Source organism: Phalacrocorax carbo, chromosome 4 (genome assembly GCF_963921805.1).
Source record: "Phalacrocorax carbo chromosome 4, bPhaCar2.1, whole genome shotgun sequence".
NCBI classification, from domain to species: domain Eukaryota; kingdom Metazoa; phylum Chordata; class Aves; order Suliformes; family Phalacrocoracidae; genus Phalacrocorax; species Phalacrocorax carbo.
This window is the reverse complement of record NC_087516.1, coordinates 57,116,583-57,137,881: the sequence shown is the minus strand read 5'-3', so window position 1 is coordinate 57,137,881 and position 21,299 is coordinate 57,116,583. Positions and strand designations below refer to the sequence as shown.

Sequence of the window (21,299 nt, the reverse complement as noted above, 5' to 3'; positions counted from 1 at the left end):
TAAACATGATTTCAGCTAGAAGACCTGCCTCTAGCACAGCCTTATGTGCCCTTGCTTTTTTTGGGGGCGATTCTGCCAGTGAAATTCCCTAATATTCTGCAGGCACATGGCCAGCAGCCAAGTTCAAAATGTGTTTTACTCCAAGTCCATAAACACGTAGCCCTATTAAGTGCATGCAGAAGCAAAAAATTTGCATAGGGTTCTTCAAAGTTTTATGTTTCATTCTTTGGGTAGTGTGTGATCCAGTGGAATTTGGGAGCGGCATCTATCAGATGCCTCTGAACACTCAGTGTATCTTCTTACATAGGTTTAGTGTCACAGTTCAGTCCACATTGTCTCTCTTGGTGGTCTACAGAGAATTGAATTGTCTGTAGGACAAAACATTTTCCCTTCTCTTACTGTTCTCTTTCGAAATACTTGAATGTCTTTGTTCAGGGTCACAGACTAGATTCTAAGACTACTTTTAGGGACTTAAAGATGGAAAGCATGTGACTAGGTGTCAATTCTGTGGACTAAGCAATTCTGAAAATCTGTTTCATAGGGCTGGATAGACAACAGACTATCCATCAGGAATCACTGCCAACCAGGAGATGTCAGTGAGCGAGGCATATCTATGGGAAAAGATAATGGAGTAGTCAAGCAGTATGGAGAGAGAACAACAGGGAATCAGGAAGGGAGAAATGAGCACGTGTCTTGCAAAACCCCAGAGAAGGAGAAAAACATCACAGAAGTTGGCCTGGGCAGAGTGAGGTTATGAAGTAGCTGGAAGACTGCTTGCAAAGCACAGCAATAAAAAGTCAGCTCCCCGTTCCAGAAGTGGCTGTAGGAGAGAAGTAGATAGAAAGAGGAGGATTACACCAGCTACAAAAAGTACTTGGCTTCTGGAAAGGACAAAACCCTTTATTATATCAAAAACAGTTAAAATTGTATTAAAGGTTTTTGTATTACCAGAGAGTTAATTTGGCAAGGGGCTGATAGGACCACTTCATTGCAAGTGACAGGAGTCTCACAGGACAACCTGGTAAAATTTGATATGCATAGCAAAAGTAAACATTTAAGATCATGAACTGCGTCTTTGCTATAGCAGTATAGCCCTCAAGCCGAATTACTGTGTGACTGTTTAATCTCTCTGGACCCACTGGGGCAATGTTCGTCTGTGCCCCCCAAGGGTGCGCTGTAAATGGCATGCATTCCTTCCCCCACCCCGTTCCCTCTTTGCACAGTAGGATTATAGAGGTCAAGGCAGAATTGGCTTACCACTGTGAGTATGCAGATATCACAGGGTTATCAGTAGAGTTAGCGTTTAGTGCTCTGGGCACGTATCTGTCTTGTATCTAATGGGTTGAATTTGGAAGCAATGTGAGCAAAGTGATGCCTTTAATATAACTTTGAGAAGTCAAGGCTGTATTTTGTTTTGAGGTGCTGGTTTAAAAATCCAGGTGTTGAAATTGTTTTTACTAGCTATTCTTTCATTACAAAAAAATGCCTGTAGTCCCTGCAGTTGCTGGGGGAAAAAAAACCCTCACTGAATAATCTAAATATTGCAAGAGGTACCTACTGAGATGAAAACCTATAAATAAGGAATTTTATTGTTCTCCTGTCACAAGCATGGTCCTTTTATTCACTGCCCCTTTGGGTCTTAATTAATGAAGGGAGGGAGGCAACTGGCTTTACCTGTTTAGTGTGGTTGTGAAATCATAAGATATCAACTATGGGCAGCTACTGTAATAAAGTGAAGTTCCCCAATGGCTTTGAAAATGCTCAGTGAAATAAAATTGCTTCCAGATCCTTTACGAGACTTTAAAAAAATTAATGATATGAAAATTATGGGTAAAAATCACCAGTCATTTTTTTTTGTCTTTTTTTTTTCTTCTTAACCTACAGATATTGATGATGTCAGGAAGCACAAACCAGGTTACCTTGAGGCTACGGTTGACTGGTTCCGTTTATATAAAGTTCCTGATGGTAAACCGGAAAACCAGTTCGCTTTTAACGGAGAATTTAAAGACAAGGTGAAGATAATCCGAAATTAAAGGCACATCTTTCTGTGATATGGCTTCTTTCATACATCCCAGAATTTTTGGAGTTGTAAAGGACGAGATTTAACAAAAAGAATTTTTATATGAGGCATCTTTGAATACAGTTTTTTAGGCTAGGAATAAATAATGTTTGCTGCTTTCCATTTTATTCAGGGAACATGCATACGTTATTAAAGGAAGTCTGCAAAAAAATATTCAGTCCTAATCCTGTCAAGACTTACACATGCATCTGTATGTTTTTAGGGTTTTTTTTCCCCACAGCACTTTCATTCTCCCTGTCAATGGAATGAACAGATTGTCTTTTCAGGTATTTTTTCAGTCTTGATTCACAAATTTTCCAGAGTCTCTTTAAGGCGGTGCAGTTTAAGACAGAGAATAGGTTGCAGATTTTTTCATATATGGTATTTGCTCAAGGTATACTTTTTCCTGGTAACTTTATGTAAAAACATTTGAGCTGGTTTTGGCTTGAAGGCTGAAAAAATATTTTTCCCTTTTTTAGAAGAAATGAATGTCATTTTAAACTATCTACAGTAAAAATGGCCAGTGGTTGAAAGGAGTGTGGACCTGGGAATAGACCTTGCGGAAGGAAATACCTGGATTTTTCCAGAGGAAATTGGGTGTGATTTGAGTAAAAATGCTTTGCAAATTATGTATTGCACACTCTCTGCAGTCTGTTTTTGGCGAAGAATCACAGGTTCCTAATGAATGATGTCTGTGTGTCAGCTAGTTCAGCCTTGCAGTGTGCTATCAAAGTTATAAAACACCTTCTAACCAGCACAGACAACTTCACATGTTTTGTCTGGTTAAGGAGATGCCCTGACTCCTCTCTGCACTAAAACTGTCTTTTAAATAACTCAAAGGTAGAGTTTTAAGGCTTGATAACCTGATCTCTCCCCTCTTCTCCCAGAAAGTACTCTTAGAGATTTTCCTGCTCTGTAAAGCAGAGTGTTGCTCTGTAGTGATGCTTTAACAGGGTATACCCCTGTCAGGCTGTTGGAGTTCAGGCTTGAGGCACTAAATGCCCCGAGATAGCTGTTTTGGAGCACTTCAATAATTCTCAAGCATTTCTAGAGACCCAGGATGTGGTGAGGCAGCCATGGCTGTGCTCCGGCAGCTCTGGCAAAGTTTGCAATGTTCCAGTGGCATTTTGCCAAGTCACTCCTCGTTCGGAAACGTGAATGTTCCGTTGGCTGCTTTTTGCAAGCCATTCTAGAGATCATCATCTGGATGCTGAAGGCTTATTTTACTTTATTTTTTTTAAGCTTTTTCATACCCACCCCCAATATCACTTTTGTTTTTAAACAAACAAAAACTAAGCAGCTGATATGTTACGTTGTTGTAAATGTTTATGTCTATGGTTGGGCAATTGATGAAGTAAATGCAAATTTTGCCACTAGAGGTGAAGCTTTAACTCTGACCCTGATGTGCACACATGATAGAGGAGTCATAGCTCACACACTTTGTCCCATTTAGGACCTGGTACAGTTTTCTGCAGCTGTAGGTGTCTGCTTAGCATCTAGTGATGATTTCATTTTTTTGGTACAGCCTTCATGTTTTCTGGCTGTGGACTGAGGAAAATCTTGAATGTGTTGCCAGTATATTTGACAGATAGTGAAGTTTGTTTCTTTTAATAAAAAAAGGGTGTTATAATTTCCAGAAATTTAATGAGGCCTCAAAGGAGACCCCTTAAAATAACACGTGAAACAGTATGCTATAATAAACTAGTTCTGTGGGGTTTTTCTGTTTAATAACATTTTGAATCATAAAACTTCTCCTTGATGTAAACTAGGATTTTGCTGTTGAAATTATTAAATCCACCCATGAATACTGGAAAGCTTTGCTTCATAAAAAAGCTGATGGAGGTACTATTAAGTGGTAAGTATCCAGTCATGTCTTTTCCTCTTTGTATTCTGCTAAGACTGGTGGTATTCAACATGTGGCAGCTGTGCATGAACTGCTTAGAGTTTTTTACTTTGAAATGACAGGAATACGAATGATTTTGATTGATAATGAATTGATAATAGAGTGTGATTGACTAATTGCACCTTGTATAATGATGACTTACTGCTAAATGGTTCAAAAAAATATATTGATTATATAAAAGTGGCATGGATTACTTCAAATTTTGAGAAATGGCCCCAGAGCGTTTGCTCGGGGTCACTTTGGGGGAATATCTGTATCCCATGCAAATCCTCCTGTCACTGTTTATTCCATCCTTCCATGCTGCATTGCTGTGATGCAAAACTATTTTGCAGCTTAGCATTCCGTATTTTTCAGTTGTTCTCTGGAATGAGAGAAACAGATCACTGTTCTTTATTAGCCTTTGGCCTGATCTAAATTAAAACAGACTTTAAGCTCTCTGGACTGGTTTGCGTGGGCAGTTTTGGCCCCAGAGGCTCTGAAGAGCAGGCAGGTATCTTTGCCTGGTGCTTTCCAAGGGTTGCAGATTATCGATACCTAAACCAGAGGGCAAAGGCAGTTGAGGTAGCTGCTCAGGTAGTCACTGTTGTCTTCTACAATATTGGGGAAATGTGACTGTCTTTCTTGGAGCTAATTGAACACCTGAGCAGTCAGACAGGTTGATAATTCTACTTTAGCATGGCAAGAATACTGTGGGATAATATTCAAATTTTGGTCTTGATCGTTTCAAAGGCACTTTGAGCTTTGTGTTGACAAAATTTAAAAAAAATTAAAACTGCAGTCTTGCTTTGAGGAATTGAACTTCTTGCTGTTTACAGTGTAGGACCTTAAAAATTCATGACCAAACTCACTTTTGGCGTGAAAAGATATATAGTGACAGGGAGATGTTTCAGCAAACTATTTGGTCCCAGAGTTTTGTAGAATCATAGAATGGCTTGGGTTGGAAGGGTCCTTTAGAGGTCATCTATTCCAACCCCCCTGCAGCGAGCAGGGATGTCTTCATCTAGTTTGTCTGGTCTCTGGAAGCAGTACAGGTATCTGCTGCATTATGTAGGAGCAGAATTTTGACCGTTTTTTTTTCTTCCTCCTTGTTAGATACTGCAGGTAGGTTACTGCAAACCAAGGGTGGCCTGACACAGAATCTGGCCAGCCTTCAAGGCACAAGAGATAGGGGGGTATTCACACCATCTGTGCTAGCCATCTAGGTGTTCTTCAACTCCCTCGGAAGTGCGAGTTTATCTCGGCTGACTTTTTTGGGGGATTTAGTTTCTTAGCTGTGGTCTTCTGAACTGTACCCAAGTTAGCTGCCAGAAGCACTCAGTGTGAGCACTGCTTGCTTTAATATAGAATGTATAACCTAAAAACCCCCTCAAACCCAAAGAAACAAAGAACACCCTTCCACACCCCTGTTCTCTTCCAGCATTAATGGTTACATTGTGTTTTTTGACTTCCTCATTTCTTGCAGATACGCTTTTCTGATCTCTATATGTGAAGGTGTTTTTTTCCCCGTAGGTACTTAGTTGTATGTGACTTTTCCACTGTTTGATACAAAATGTTTATAATTTTATTTTCAGCATGAATGTTCTGGTGAGTGGCAGCCCATTTTGTTGCAGTGAGGAGGATGCCCGATCGATTGTGCAGTCGGTAAGGATAATATTTACTTTTTTCCCACCCTTTTTTTAAAGCAATTAATAGGAAAAGAAAGTTCAGAGCTCCAAAACTGGAGTAAAGTAGCTAAACTGAAGTGGTCCTTAAAGAAAAATGTAAGGCATAAAGTAAAAGGAAGAGCACAAATGTTGTGGAGGAAATCTAAGCATTATAATGTAAAGCTTTCATTGCAGTGGTCCAATTGTGCCTTCTGGCAGGTTCATTACTGTTCTGGTGGGGGTTTTTTGTTTTGTGGTTTTTTTCCCTCTGCAGTACTGTTTCTTCTGATCCTGAATAGCAAGATGGACTGCTATTTGTATCTAGCCTGCTGTCTCCTCCGTCTCCCCTGTTGCCATGAGTTACCACCCAGTGTTAGAACTCATTGACTAGCTGACTGTAGTCCCTAATCTCTAAAGGGATCCTTTGTTTGTCTACTTGCATAATTAAATGCACTGCTGTAAGAGAGGGGGATGTTTTTTGAATGTTTCTTAAAGAATGTCTGTCATATTATGAAAATTAACATAAAATTAAAACACGCAGGTTTCCTGTTCAGGCGAGAAAAATGTCCTGCAGGTCTGATGCTTTCATGTGCAAATGCTAACGGAGGAGAATTTCTTCCATTTCAACATATGCTAGTTTGGATGCCAGAAATTAAGCAAAGTTACCAGAAATTACATGGAGAAAAGTACCCCCAAGTATTACGTGTTGGGATTTTGGGGGGTTTTTGTTTGCTTGTTTTTCTAACATAGGCTATGATTGAGCCTGTGCTCCTGACCACAGGAACATGGCAGGTATTTTGTACGTGTGCATGGCTGCCTGGGCAGCCAGTATTTTGCCCCAGTGGTCCCAGTAATTATGCAAGTGCAGGTGTCAAAGGAGATGCCATCCACTGTCTGTGGAGTTAATGTTCCAACAGCATTTCTGGTAAGAATATGTTGTCCTGAGTGGCATTTTGTGACAACCAAATAAGGCTGTCAGTTGCAAAGAAAAGTTGGTTTAAGTCCTAAAGAAGTGCCGAACCAAACTGTTTTCCTATTTAGGTCTCTTGCTTTCAGCGCTTCTTTAAAAGTACCTTTATGGTTGCACACGTGAATGTTGATTAATGGGACCATAACTTTTAAATGAAAGAAAAAAATCATTTTGGACTTCGAATATGTTTTTAGATGTGTCAGGCAAATATTTACCTCCTCTGTACTTCAAAATTTACAATAACTTCTAGTGAGTGTTTAAATGCAACTAAAATTTCAAGTTCAAAAGTATTTGGGTGGTAACAAACCTGCAAAGGAATTTTTCCTTTGCATTCTGTGCTGTTTGTATTTTGAAGCATGTAGAGTAAATAATCTGTTTACATCGGCAGTGTCCGTTATTTTTGTCTCTGAATAACAAATCAAAATTTTTCCTGTTTTTTTCGGGGTGGGGGTGGGGGGGAGGTTTGTAAAACCAGTTCATAAAATAGGTACCTTGTATCAAACTTTAATGTCTTGTTTATTAGGAGCACTTGCCTTCTTATCAAATATTATCACTTCCTGGCTTTTTTTGTGCCTTGCTTTTTTTGTGCCTCACTTTTTTTTCCTGTTACTGTTTTTTTTAAGTTGTCATTACATACTCCTTTTCCATCATTCTGTTTCAGTTCAGACTTAATTATTTTAATTGTGTCTTTGTAGGCTACTCTGTCTTGGTACTTTTCAGATGGGGAAAAAATGCAATACTCTTAAATACTGTTCATACTGCATGCAATTTCCAATCTACAGTAACCGAAAAAAGCAAAATGCTCTTGAAATATGAACAGTGGACAGTCAAACTCTAAATATAAGCAGGGAGGTTGACTTACACATTTTAAGCAGGTATCTTTTTGTCTAGTGTACTACACTGCCCACTTTGGTTGTCAGGCATTCATGTCTTTCAAACTGAAGTGAAAGTACGTGAGTGTTGGCTGCAGAATTTTAATGGCTGTGGTTATTTTAAATGAAAGCTGCCTGTGTCCGTCCGTCTGGGTTTTTTTTGTGTGTGGGGTTTTTTTTGTTTCTCTTTAAACTAAAAGCAGATACCTTTTCTTCTAATTTCTGTCTATTAACTCTTCTAATTTCTATCTATTAATTTCTATTTCTATGTCTTCTGATTTCTGTTAACTTCTGGATAAAAACAGAAGCATTAAAGCTGAGATAGAGATCTTGTATGCAAGTACAGTGAAACATATGTTGTCCACTGCAAAATTTCTAAGCTTCTTGTGCAGTGAGAGCTGGTTCCCTACAATTCTTTTTCCTGGGTCAGACTCCAATTATGGAATTTTTGAGTGGGTGACAATTGCCTTAAACCAGGTATGTTGAATTCTCAAAAAAACCCAAAAAACCCCCACCCAAACAAAAAAAAACACCAAAACAACAAAAAACTAAACAAAAAAGTAGTCCCCAAAAAGCAACACTCAGTGTTGTTATGAACCAATTTTTACAGTGAGCGAGAGAACTATAATTAAGAACCAATTGGAAAACAAAGAAATCTTTACCAAATGCTTACCAAATTGTGCACTAAGGAGAATTTCATATAGATTTTGATTGGGTAGTTTCCAGGATAGTCCTGTTCATTTCAGTAGGATTTATTGTGCTATTATTTGACCTTTTCATTATTTTACAGATGTGAGACTAGAATGGTTTGTCTGTCTTGGGGAATTCCCACTCCACTGAGTTATTTTCTACATGCTGGACATGTGTACTGTCATCTTCATTGGTGGCAGACTAGGAGTGATTCTACACCTGGTGAAGTTATGTCCAGTCAATCCCAAAGAGACAGAAGATAATCTGTGCATATGGGAACACATACTGAACATTTGAACCAGCCAAAATTACACCAGCCCCCTGTAACTACAAACCCAGCTGAGTTTTAACACTAGGTGGTGAAAAATTCTAGTGTTCGCTAGCCTCTGAAAATTGCTTCATCTCTTTCTCTGCTCCAGTGTTAGTGTATGTTGACAACTAAACCCAGGAGGAGCAGAGCTTTGTAGCTGAACGTGTTGGTGCTAAGACGTACGGTTTATTTCAGGCTTTTAAGTGTTGCTATCTGTAAAACTGACCAGGACAGCCAAGTCTTTTGTTTAACGTTATTCCCAAGAACTGCTTGCTCATTTGGTCTGTGAAGAAGCTGCTGAGGACTCTGCAAGTTGGAAAATTTCCAAGCCAATCTACGTATAGTTAGTAGAACAGTGTTTATCAGACTTACTGCATAATTCTTCCCTTATGATACTGGAAAGTGAACTAGGAAGGCTTTGCTAGATCGAGTCTCTTTTGATAAAATGCAGAACCGTGTCTTACAGAGGAAACTTTTGGGCTTTTCCTGGTAATCTAAAAAATCTTCAGCAAAATTTCAACCTTATACTTACTGATGTGTTCTAAATACAGATCTAAGCAGGAAAGTTTAACTGCCTTTTTCCCTACATGTTTTCTGTGAGGACATTTCCGTTTGGGACTTGGAAGCAGAATTTTCTGTTCAGTGGCCAGTTGTGAAACAAAACTGGGTTTTTTGAGGGGGTGGTTTGTCTGGGGGATTTGTTTGGGTTTTGTTTTTTAAATTAATTTGTTTCAAATGGTGTTCCAAATGAAACGGTTGTGTAGTGAAGAGAACCCTGGTTCGGTGGGATGAGTTTTTGGTATGTTCCTGGTGGGAAGGTGCTGGGTCCTTGTCTCAGACTTCCTGAACAATTATCCCAGAAGTGGCAGGTGCCATGTATACATGGTGACCACTGGTCCTCCCTGCCTTATGAGATAAAGCTTTGGTTTTACTGGAAAGAGAGGGGGTGGTCTGATGTTAAGGCCTGGAAGACACTTTCCATAAAGCGCAAGAGCTCTTGATCCTCATGTGTAAGAAATCAGGAAAGGATGGCAAGAGACCAGCATGGATGCATCAAACCTCCTGGTCAAACTAAAGGGCAAGAAGAAAATGCACAGAAACTGGAAGCAGGGACAGGTATCCTGGGAAGAGTATAGGGATGCTACCTGGTTGTGTGGGACGGGGTCAGGAAGGCTGAGGCACAGCTGGAGCTGAACTTGTCAAGAATAAGAAGGGCTTCTCTAGGTATGTCAGCCAGGAAAGGAAAGGCAAAGGGGCAAAGCAAGTGTACCCCCACTGATGAACACAACTGGCACACTGGTAACAATGGCTGAGGAGAAGGTTGAGGTACTCAGCTTTTCTAACTCAGTCTTCACTGGCAGCCTTTCTTCCCACACCTCTTGAATGGATGGACCTCAGGGTAGAGATGGGGGGAACAACATCCGTCCCACTGTAAGAGGAGATCAGATTCATGACTGCCTCAGAACCTGAACTTAAATAAGTCTATGGGACCTGACGAGATGCATCCCAGAGTCCTGAGGGAATTGGCTGATGTAGTTGCTCAGCCAGTCTCCATGATATTTGAAAAGTCGTGGCAGTCAGGTGAAGTGACTGGAAAAAGGGAAACATTGCACCCGTTTTTAAAAAGGGTGGGAAGGAGGACCCTGGGAACTACTGACCTGTCAGCCTCACTCGGTGTCTGGGAAGGTCATGGAACAGATCCTCCTAGAAGCTATGCTAAGGCACATGGAGGACAGAGAGGTCATTTGAGACAGCCAGCATGGCTTCACCAAGAGGAAGTCCTGCCCGACCAACCTACTAGCCTTCTATCGTGGGATGACTATATCAGTGGACAAGGGAAGAGCTATGGATGTCATCTATATGGACTTCTGTAAGGCCTCTGACATGGTCCCCCACAGCATCCTTCTCTCTAAATTGGAGAGAGGTGGATTTGATGGGTGGACTCTTCGGCAGATGAGGAATTGATTGGATGCTTGTATCCAGAGATTGGTGGTCAACAGCTCAATGTCCGGATGGAGATCAGTGATGAGTGGTGTCCCTCAGGGGTCCATACTGCTGTTTAATATCTTCATCAATGACACAGACATTGGGATCAAGTGCACCCTCAGCAAGTTTGCAGGTGACGCCAAGCTGAGTGGTGCGGTTGACACACCTGAGGGATGGGATGCCATCCAGAGGGACCCGGACAAGCTCAAGAAGTGGGGCCATGTGAACCTCATGAGGTTCAACAAGGCCAAGTACAAGGTCCTGCACCTGGGTCAGGGCAACCCCTGGTATCAGTACAGGCTGGGGGATGAAGGGATTGAGAGCAGCCCTGCAGAGAAGGACTTGGGGTACTGCTAGATGAAAAGCCGGGCACGAGCCGGCAATGTGCACTTGTAGGTGAGAAGGCCAGCCATATCCAGGGCTCTATCAGAACAACCGTGGCCAGCAGGTTGAGGGAGGTGATTCTGTCCCTCTGCTCTGCTCTGGTGAGACCCCACCTGGAGTGCTGCGTCCAGCTCTGGAGCTCTCAGCACAGGGGAGACATGGACCTGTTGGAGCAGGTCCAGAGGAGGGTCACAAAAATGATCTGAGGGATGGAGCACCTCTCTATTGAAGAAAGGCTGAGAGAGTTGGGGTTGGAGAAGAGAAGGCTGCAGGGAGACCTTATTGCAGCCTTTCAGGTCTTAACAAGAGGGTCTATGAGGAAGAAATTTTTTACAATGAGGGTGGTGAAACACTGGAACAGGTTGCCCAGAGGGGTTGCAGATGCCCCATTGCTGGAAACATTCAAGGTCAGGTTGGACAGGGCTTTGAGCAGCCTGATCTAGTTGAAGATGTCACTGCTCACTGCAGGGCGGTTGGACTAGATGACCTTTAAAGGTCCCTTCCAACCTGAATTATTCTATGATTCTAAGACCTGGATTACGTTTGTCATACTGGCACATCCTTTCAGATCGGTTGTGTAACTGCCCTGTGCAGGTAATTGTCCCGATTAAAGTGGGGAAAAAGAATACTCTTTTTCCCTTCCCTCCTCACAGGCTTTGACCTGCTCTTTGGTGCATTGAGCCCTGTGCCTGCTCCAAGGCAGGCAGGCTCGTGAGAGAGTTTCACACTAGTGCAGCTCAGTCTGAGTGCTGCACTGTGTTATGCCTGGCTGTGCAGCTTCTGGGTCAGTTTGCCTGCCTGCGGGGTACTGCAAAGTTTTCATTAATATCTTCACATGCCATTAAGTAGTGGCAGAACGTTCCACCTGTTGATGTGGAAGACATGGGTGGTCACTGTGCAGCTTTGTTCTCCTGAAGCTTCAACAGCTGTAAACCCGGCCTTTGAGGTTGTTTCTTTTTTGCATGGTTCAATGAAGTGATTACTCCTGGAGTTATGCTTGGATAAGCATAGTTTGGGTGGGCTTGTGTGATGGCAAAGGCCAACACCCACATGTCTTTTGTACTTGATTTGTGTGTGTGAGTGAGCGTGGCAGGATTCCTTGTTGTGCTGAGATGCTCTCTACTACTTTCCCATCAGTTATGTCAGTTGGAATACTTGGCTGTTCGTGAGGAGCTGGCTGAAGGGCAGTGGAGGATTATTGCTATGCAAGTAACTACCATCCTTGTCATGAGGCACGTTGCTTCCAGCTGGTGATAAAGCTGACTTTAGTTTGTCCTTTAAGTAATAGGACAAGACGCGCTCTGTAATACTGCGATCAAATAGTAGTGTATCCAGCTTTGAAATGGACCTGGACTTACAGATCTACATTTTAAAACAATCTGTCACTTTCCACAGAACTGAACCCTACTCTGTCAAAATGCAGTTGTAGAAGAGTGTATTTACACATTTATTTTAAAATACTAGCATATATGCAGATTGTGTGTGCATATATTCACATGTACCTTTTTATACTGAAACATGTATAGCAATGTAATTGGGAAGGCATTTTTACTCTTCAGTATGTAAACATACTCGTTATCCTCAAAGACAATACAGTAGGAAAATCCCCTTTACGTTAAGTAAGATTTTAATCTATCACTCGTTATTAGTGTTTCTGTTTTGTCATTTATGAGCAACCAAGAGATTTGTACCATAGTTACAGGGGGGCAAAAAAAAAAAGGCAAAGTCTGTAAGGTAGAGCATTGTCCTTTGGGGGCAACAGAAAGTTCTGTTTTTGTTAATATCTCTTGACTTCAACAGTAAAATAGCTTTGAGTTCGGGTACTGCCTGTGAAACTTTAACTAAACACTGATACGTTGGTTTGATTTTTGTGTGTTTTGTTTTTTGTTTCTTTGTGTTTGGTTTTTGTGTTGTGTTTTTTTTTAGGCACCGGTGTCTGCTAAGGGAGATTCTGTTTCCCCAGAAGGTACGTTTTTCCCCAAATGCCATGTGATTTCTTTAATTGTTTGCTTTAAAAATTGACATAAAAATTTTTGTGGTGAAAAAAGGTGGTTTTGTGCACAGTAGAATGTTAATAGTTATATACTGTCAGACTGCAGTGCCTGTCCCCTATCAAATAAGAACATGGGCAAAAATTCATGGGTGGTTTGTGGGAGATTACTTTTGAGTATGAGTGAAAGTATAGTCCACATACAAAGATGCGAAGACTAAATTTTTCTGTCACTGATCATGGAAGGCAAATACATGACATTTATCGTTTTTAAAGGAGAAAGGTCGCTTTGCCTTAGTTTTTGTCATTCCTCACAGTAGCTAATCAAATAAACAGCCCCTTTTCCTGAAAGTGACATAACCGTACTTAATTTTCAAGTGTAGGTTCTACAGACAAAATTCTCTGTTTCACTGTTGTGTTCTGTTAATGTGAAGAACAGTCATGTGTTTTTCATCAAGAAATAAGAATGCTTCCTACATTTTAATTTTTGCTAACTACTTCAAAAAGTAAAAGGTTTTTCTACTGGCAGGAACTGTAGAGAAGACATACGTGCTTTTTGAGATGGAGGGATTTACAGAAACACTAAGAAACTTAGTCATGAGTCGAGTTCCAGATTGTTTGCAAAGTAACATCTGTGTAGTCCATGTCATGGGAAAGCAAGTTGCATTCCATTTGCCCTTACTTGGCATGCCAATAAATAGCATTTATTTACTGAAGTATTACATCTCAGACCTCTGACAGCCAACTGAACATAATCTGCCTCATCCTTGATGCTTTCCAGGGATGGTCACATCAGTGTTGTAACTTGTTGCAGAATTGTTTCAGCCAAACTGTTAAAGTGAACAGATATTATTTTGAAGCCCTGCTTTACATAGCCTGGGGATAGAGCTCACCCAGAAGTATTGTTATGGGAGGGGAGATAGCAGAAAGGGCGGAATGCTGCTTTTCCCAGTGTTTGTGTCTGTCTAGTTGTATAGAACTAATGTCATTCTTTGTGTTTTCGGTTTTATTTTTTTATTTTAGCTGATTCCTGGCACTTTCTTCCCAAGTGATCGTTGGAGTGTTCTGAAGCTGCATCATCAAATCTTGAAGTCATCCCTTTTTTGAAGACAGGCAAAAAGCATTAATTGTCAGGTTCCTGTTGAAACAACTTTTCCACTTGTGTAAACCATCTCTCATGTAAATAAACACTGACATTATAAAATGAAGGTTTCCTTTCTGTGTGTTTCTTTGTGCAGGGTGGAGTTGAGGGAAGAGGAGGACTTGCTTGCTTGTTTGTTTCTGAATCTCAGAACTCCAGAATTCCTCTTAGCCACTCATAAAGTGTAGTATCCAATGAGATGGGAGATAAGGTGTCTTCAGCCTTGTTCTCCAGATTTTGGAATAATCTGTGCATAGAAGACTGTTAATTTGTATCTTAGGGCTTGTCTGGCCACCCTGACTGTAATCCTTTTCAAGTAGACAATAATCTTTATTTAATAGGCTTAGCAGTTTACCATGTTCTTCAATAGGCAATGGTGCACTGTTTCCTGAGTTGTATTCCCTTTTGTACCCAGTTGCCTTTGCATGCTCCATAGAGTTACGAGCAGAGCATACTTACTTAAAAAATAAAATAAAAAACAAACAAACAAAAAAACCCCCCACACAAAAAACCCCCAAATACAACTTCACTCCAAAGAGCAATTCAACTGGGAAGGGCTAATGCCATAACAATTGAAGCAAGGAAGCGAGGATGCACGTGTGATCTCTGTACTACATCCTGTTCTGATAACTTGTGTGTTTCATCACACAGGAAGGACTTTCCGTACGGAAAGCTTCCGGTTCTGGAATTGTGTATGCCTGAAGGCTTTTGATAATTCCTCATTCAGTGAGACAAGATTAATTATACATATAGAACTGAGCTTTGTGCTTTCATGGTAAAAATATCTGCTACTTTTTCTACTGCAGGATTGTGTCTGTACCCACAGCATTCATTAAAAACAAAACCAAAAAAAGACAGCTGTTAAGTAGAAAGGGGAAATGATAATACAGACAGCTTTATCCAGCTTGTTACCGAGACCAAAGGTGAGCATTGTCTGCTTTGTATGTTGACTGAAACAAAAGGTTAATATTGCTGACACACGATGGAAGTGGGAGATAAAGGACTGAAAAAGTTAGGCTGTGGCTTGCCGTAGAGGACTAACTTTTCCTTGCAAATGATAAATTTTTAGTAAGAAAGCTTTTGCCTTTGGGAATGTTTCTTTGATTTTTTAGGAAATAATTTTCCTGGTTTAGAGACTTTTCTCTAGAATGTTGTCCAGTGTATAAGCACCAGTCGTTTGGGCCTCAGCACTTAGGAGTAGACGAAGTTCTCCCCTCCGCATAGAGTTTTGCATTGTTTTATACACAGAGTTTAGGTGTGGTATCAAAAATGCAACATAAACCTCAGATATTAAGGATTACTTTTTTTCATTCAAGAGATATGCTACATCCAACATACATTTACAGTACTGGTTTTCCATACTTTAGAATTCTAGGTATGCGCAGCGTTATACCTACAGATATAATAACCTTTTTTTTTTTTTAAATAATAATCAGTGAATGTTTCCCTAGTGTCTTGGTCATGTGCAGCCTCTCAGTATGAAATTACTGTGGTATTTCATTACAGCTGCTGTATTTCCCTGTGTGGTGGTACATCTAGGAGGCTTACTGTTTTGCAAAGTGCTTAGGGACAGCTGGACAATGAAGGGCACTATGTAAAATCAAATTAACTTCCCTATACAGTGGTCACTGCTGTTCTTTTTTTGCCACACACCCCCCTTTCTTTTTTTTGAGACATAGAATGAAAAGTTTTATGCACATGAAAAACAAGTATTGGTTACGAAGTTACCCATGCTGAACTATCAAGAGTATGTCAGAAGTTACTTTGGTTTTACTTCAGATAATTTTAGTAGTGTTTTTTAATTTATAACTGTATTGAGGCACCTGGTTAGCAATTCAGAAGGAGAGAGAAATGCCTAATCAGATTTGACTTTGTGCAAGAAAATAGCAAAGAGTACTTGGGAAACCTGAAAGTTGAAGTGATTGGAAAGACCCAATACTATCATAAATCTGAAAAATGTTAAAATACTCCTTACATGTAGAGTATATACACAGATGACCCTCTTGTCTTCAGACTGCTTTCAACATGTGTTTATGTACATATTCTAAAGTTTTTTTCCAGGTGGAATGAAAAGATGCACCGTTACGTGTAGCCTTGCTGCTGAAATGTACTGAATGCTGCTGACGTGGATTTCAGAAGTGAGGCATGAGAGAATGTCTGCTAATAAGAGGATTAGGGGGAGGGGACAGAGAAACTAGAATGTATTTTTCAGATCTCCTCAGGGAAAATAAGTCAGTACAATAAACAGATTTATTTATTTTATTTTGGCTTTTTTCTCAGGCTATGTTTTCTGTTTGTCTGTATTTATACACCTATATTGTATTTAAAACTGTTTTCATTGTAGTGGGAAGTTTCATGTAGCAGTGTCCGCTTCTAGGTAGTTTTATGAAAATAACTTTTTCATATCTGATACTAATATCTCCTGGAAAGATCTCTTGAAGAGAAATAAATATCTTTCCCACCCCTCTTCTTCCAGAAAGAAATCCACCTTAACTCTATTTTCTGTGTTGAATACATAATACACATATGTATAAATTTCTGTCAAGGATAACTTTGCATCTTGATTTCCTCTTTTTGTCTGTTTTGGAGAGAAAGGAGAGGTTCCTTCTCCCCCACCCCCCATTGTGATGGTGAAGGTTCTTTTTGCATATGTAAATCATTAGCTGCTGCTCAAAATAGTAGCTTTATTGACATGGAGTCCACGCTTCAGTCCCCAGTCAAAAATGGGGTTTGAATTTTACTTACGTGGAAATAATGTTCATTATTCTTTAAAGTGTGAAAATAAAAGGATTGTGAAAATAGCATGGTATCATCACAGTTAGGATGTTATTTTCATGCTATTAGTAACAACGGACATTCTCTGAAAACCCCCAAAAGAAAAGAAAGTAATTCTGAAGGGTGTTTGGGAGAACTGTTCACAGATGTTATGCAAGTAGTGTGCCTTACCATAACTTGCCTGTGGTTGCCACTTGTATTAACACTTCAGAGCTATGGCATGAAGCAGTCCTAAACTGACCCACTTACTATTTCATGTTTCTCTTTGCTTTTGCTGGGTTGAATCTTTTTAATGGGTTGTAGCTTAATTTTAGCTCAGTTAAAAGGCAAAACCAATGTTAAGTCAGTAGGGTGCAAATTTTTTTTTTCCTGCTTTCTTGTGACCAGAGAGGTCAATAGGATGCATTTGCCAAAAACCACACAAAAGTAGTACTTTCAATTTTTGGCCTCCTGAGTGGGAGAAACAATGGAAAGCAGCAATTTTATTTATTGTTGAGTTGACTTTCTGGGAGTCTTTTGGGTTGTGCAGAGATGACCTGGGTGCTCAGCAACGTTGACTGACTGGTCCACACACAGACCTTGATTTCTCACAGCTTACTGTTCTGTGCAGCAGGATGCTGGAAGTGTGCAGTGCTCTTCCTGAATCTGCAGATGGGGTCTAGAGGATAGACCGAAAAAAATACAAGCTCGCTGCAATAGGTTGTCACTTCATGATTATTTGTTGGCTTTGGCTAATTAATTCAATGCCAATTCTTGTGGCAGAATGTTTTAAGTGTTCTGGAGAATTCAGATACTGCTGCATGTTTTCTCTCATTCTTGATCTGATAAGTTACAACCGAATCAACCTTATCGGTGATTCAGTATGCTAAGTCAGAAGTAAGATTTTTGTTGATGATTTGGTCTACTGTAAGGTTCAAAAAAGGGTTTCCCTTTGTAGGGGAAAATGCAGAAGCCAAAAAGAATTGCAGTGTTCTGTGCATGAAGAATGTGTCTTAGGTGCCAGAACACTGCTGCCCGTTAGCTTTTTCCCTTAGAATATCCTCATAAAGTTTCTAGATTCTTCACAGATGTCACCAAGTTTAATATCAACATTTTTGTTTATTAACTTTGGAAGAAGAATTCATGCATCACCCAGGTATTACAGCACATCTGCAAAACTATGTGTTTGGTTGCACTCGTCGTGGTTTGCTTCTGTGTATGCATTAATGCTTGCCTGGAAATTAAGGGGTTTTTTTCAGACCTGAAGATCCAGGTTTGTGTGCAGTGTTCAGTGCTAATAGATTACTGGATGGTCCTGTAAGCTTCTCTTTCTGGATGAAGAGAGTGTCTGAAATGGCTGTACTTTGGAGCCATTATTAGTTTTATGCTCATTTATTGGTGTGTGTGTATATCCGGACAGGGATATTGGAATGTTACAAAACTGGTTTGTCTACTCTGTGTATCTGACTGCTGTCTGCTGCCATTATATCAACTACAGGTTTGGGGTTTTTCTCAAGCATTTTATATGCCACATTTTAAATATGCTGAAGAGCAAACATCTACCTTGTGTCAAAAGCCCTGGATTGGAATACAAAGAATTAACTTTAAATTCTGCTTTTCCATAGCGTACCTTGTGAGCTTGAGCAGACAGCATAATCTTTATGCTACCTGTGAAATGGGTAGAGAAGTTTCTTCTGCGAGTGGTCTGATTTCTACTAAACAGAGACCTGACACTTCCCCAGCACTGAGAGGGGAACTCCTTCCAGCATCTAGGAAAAGTAGGATACATTCAGCTTTGTTTACAGTGAGAAGGTTAGCTATACTGACAGGCTTTCTGCAGGACTTGACTGAAGATGCAGGCTTTGCTAGGTCAGTCTGATCTGCCAGAGGGTTGTCTGATGGCGTAATTATCTTAAGAGTGAAAAGAGCATCAATGGCGGTGAAAGTTCAAGGTGTAAATTGGCATCTTGCTCCTTGTGAGTTCTGCAGGAGACTAGACTCAATTCTTAAGCAGATCTTTAAGTCCCCTAATGGCCTATGTGTGGTGTTAGTGGAGTGCAGAAAAGCCAATTTCAAAGTGTTGCTTGTGACCACCTGGGAGTTCTGAGCATTTTAACTCTAAATCATAGGAGACCTGGGAACAAAGCTGGTTTAAGAGTCAAAGTGAAAATATTCTGCTAGTTCCTGCTATTTAGAAGACCTACTATGTGGTAAAAAAAAAGAAAAATCACCTCTAGCTGAGCAGCATTTGGCAGCCTGCCTCTCTTTGGAGAGCTGGGATGAGAGGAGAGGTGAGGACAAAACTCCCCTGGCAGAGCTGTTCAGTGAAATTTACTTCAACTTTACTTTAACCCTTGCTTTAACTAGATTATTTATTCCTTTTATGTGGTAATTTGGGAATCAAGAATTTAGGAATTTCTAGGCCTTTACTTGGACAGTTTTCTGACTCAGACAAACCACATAAATCTCTCTCTCTTTCTTTATTTTTGTGTCTATAAATAGGGACAGTGTCTGTTTATGTTACAGTAATGTTGTGGGCATTAGTTGCTTAAAAACTTTAAACATCAAGGAAGCCTTATTACTAACAGATGTCTCTCTGACCCTATAGGTTGGCAGCACAAACCTTCTAAGTGTTCAGACAAGAGGAGTTTTAGTATCCTGTCCAAGAGAGTTTCTATAGCTCTGTGTGTGGAAGGGAAATCCTGCAAGAGAAAAGGAGTCAGGGTAAGAGCAGGGCAGCTGAGCAAGGGTCATTGTGAAGTGCATGTGAAGAGAAAGTTGTAGCTTGTCCCGCAACTAACTGGGAGAACAAGAAGAGAACGAGGGGACCCAAACGAGGGAAAGGGAAATGGCATCTCCTATCCAAATAGGAGGGGAGATTTGAGGTTCATGTTTCTGTGGACCTACGTGTCATCAGAACATCTCTGTTATCCACAAATCACCTACAGGAGTTGCTCCCTGATTATGTTAATCTGCTTTGTAAAAGTAGCTCTCTGACTCACTTAGCTCTCTTACCTTGAGCTGGAATGGTTTGTGGGATCTCCAACTGAAATGCAAATTAGCCATAGATGTCTCTCTTCAATTCACACTTCTTGGAAGAAGTGACACGATTCTTGAAAATATCATAATGATGTTTCTGTGACGTGCAAGCTCTTTATTATATACGTAGCAGCTAATCTGAATCATACCAATATGTTTATGGTCTGCCTGAAAGTGTAATGTATGCAAGTTGCACAGCGTGTGATATTTTTCACTGAATGTGTGATCTGTTTATCTCATATAAAAACATAAGTTATTTTTTTCAGAGAAGGGCGAAAAATGGGGGGGGGCGGGACATGCCCTTTACCAGGAAGGGGCCAAGCAAACTGTAACAGTTAATGAGCATATGCACACTAGCTCCTAAAACTTCAGGATTTATTTTCCTTTTAACTTAAAAGTCTGATCCCTTTCTAAATACAGGTTTATTAAAATAAGTGTAGCAAAAATTGTTTCTTCATGATGATTAGTTGCATAGTGACTAGAGGTAGCTGACTCATTTCCAGTTCTCTTCTGTAATAATTGGTTTTTGCTTTCTGAATGTTCAAACTGTAAATTTTCCTATTTAAAAACACCTATTTTAAAATTTAAATAGGTGTTTAAAATACCTATTTTTAACTTCTTCATTTTGAAACAATGTTGCACTAAAGTCTTCTGACCCATCAAATGATACAGATTATCCATTAAAATGAAATGTTCATTCCATGTAACAGCTAGGAAGCTATTTATTCTGATTTTAAAGATGCTATTTTCAAGAATACGAATAATGGAAAACAGCTCATTTTGCAGCCATTTTCTTCGTCTATTAGAACTCGTTGTAATCATGATCAGAGAGCATTGTAGTAGGTACATCGAAGTATACATAGCACCTCAAAGAGCTAAAGATCGAAGTAGGAAAGACAGGTAAGAGATGGGAGAAGAACTAAACGTTACTCCTGTTCTGCTGTGGAGAGAACTTGAGGAGCAGTGAGCATTAGTGGGTTAGTCAGGGGCAGTGGCTGATCTGTGAAGGAGGTGAACTCTAGACTTAGCCTGACCCTTCAACCTCTATACTGTAATATCATGGTGGAATTGTTTGACAAACAGTTAGATATTATATAGAGCGATAGTGGCTGTTTGTAACACAAAACAGTCATGTAAGTAGGACTAAAGTTTAAGCGATAAATTCAGCATAACCTAAATAGTAAAAATGTAGGATATTGGGACCTTAGATACCTGCCGTTGTATCTTAATGTCTTGATGGCCTATGTACTGCATGTTGCTGAGGCCCAGAAAAGGAAGCCTTGTATTCACAAAGGAGATAAAAGTAAACGAAATGTGACTCACCTTGAGGAAGTACTTTCCCCTGGACTAAAACCTATCTATTGTGTCCTTTTGTCAGCTGAATCCTAGAGCTTCCATGAATGACACCAGCCAACACGTACCTCTCTAATGCACAGCTGAACTGTGAAGAGTTACTGCCTTCCAGGAGTTAAGCTAGCATCACTTGAATTGTTTTCACAAACCCTTTGAGCTGGCATTTGGAGATTACTGACCTACACTATATCACTTTAAAACACTT

At 40.1% G+C, this 21,299-nt stretch overlaps 1 protein-coding gene across 3 annotated transcripts in view; it reads left to right on the top strand.

Annotated features, from left to right (window-relative positions):
* Window positions 1-14,015, top strand: part of PPA2 (inorganic pyrophosphatase 2) — a 38,480-nt gene extending 24,465 nt beyond the window's left edge. The window contains exons 8-12 of one of the 3 annotated variants that reach the window (XM_064450047.1): window positions 1,885-2,012; window positions 3,829-3,914; window positions 5,534-5,603; window positions 12,744-12,783; window positions 13,831-14,015. In XM_064450047.1, coding sequence (XP_064306117.1) covers window positions 1,885-2,012; window positions 3,829-3,914; window positions 5,534-5,603; window positions 12,744-12,783; window positions 13,831-13,859 — 353 coding nt within the window. In that variant the 3' untranslated portion in view covers window positions 13,860-14,015. Of the gene's footprint in view, window positions 1-1,884; window positions 2,013-3,828; window positions 3,915-5,533; window positions 5,604-5,879; window positions 6,124-6,146; window positions 6,963-12,743; window positions 12,784-13,830 lie in introns of those variants that run through there. The other 2 variants (XM_064450044.1, XM_064450046.1) reach the window with 2 other exon arrangements.
* The last annotated feature ends 7,284 nt before the right edge of the window (window positions 14,016-21,299 follow it).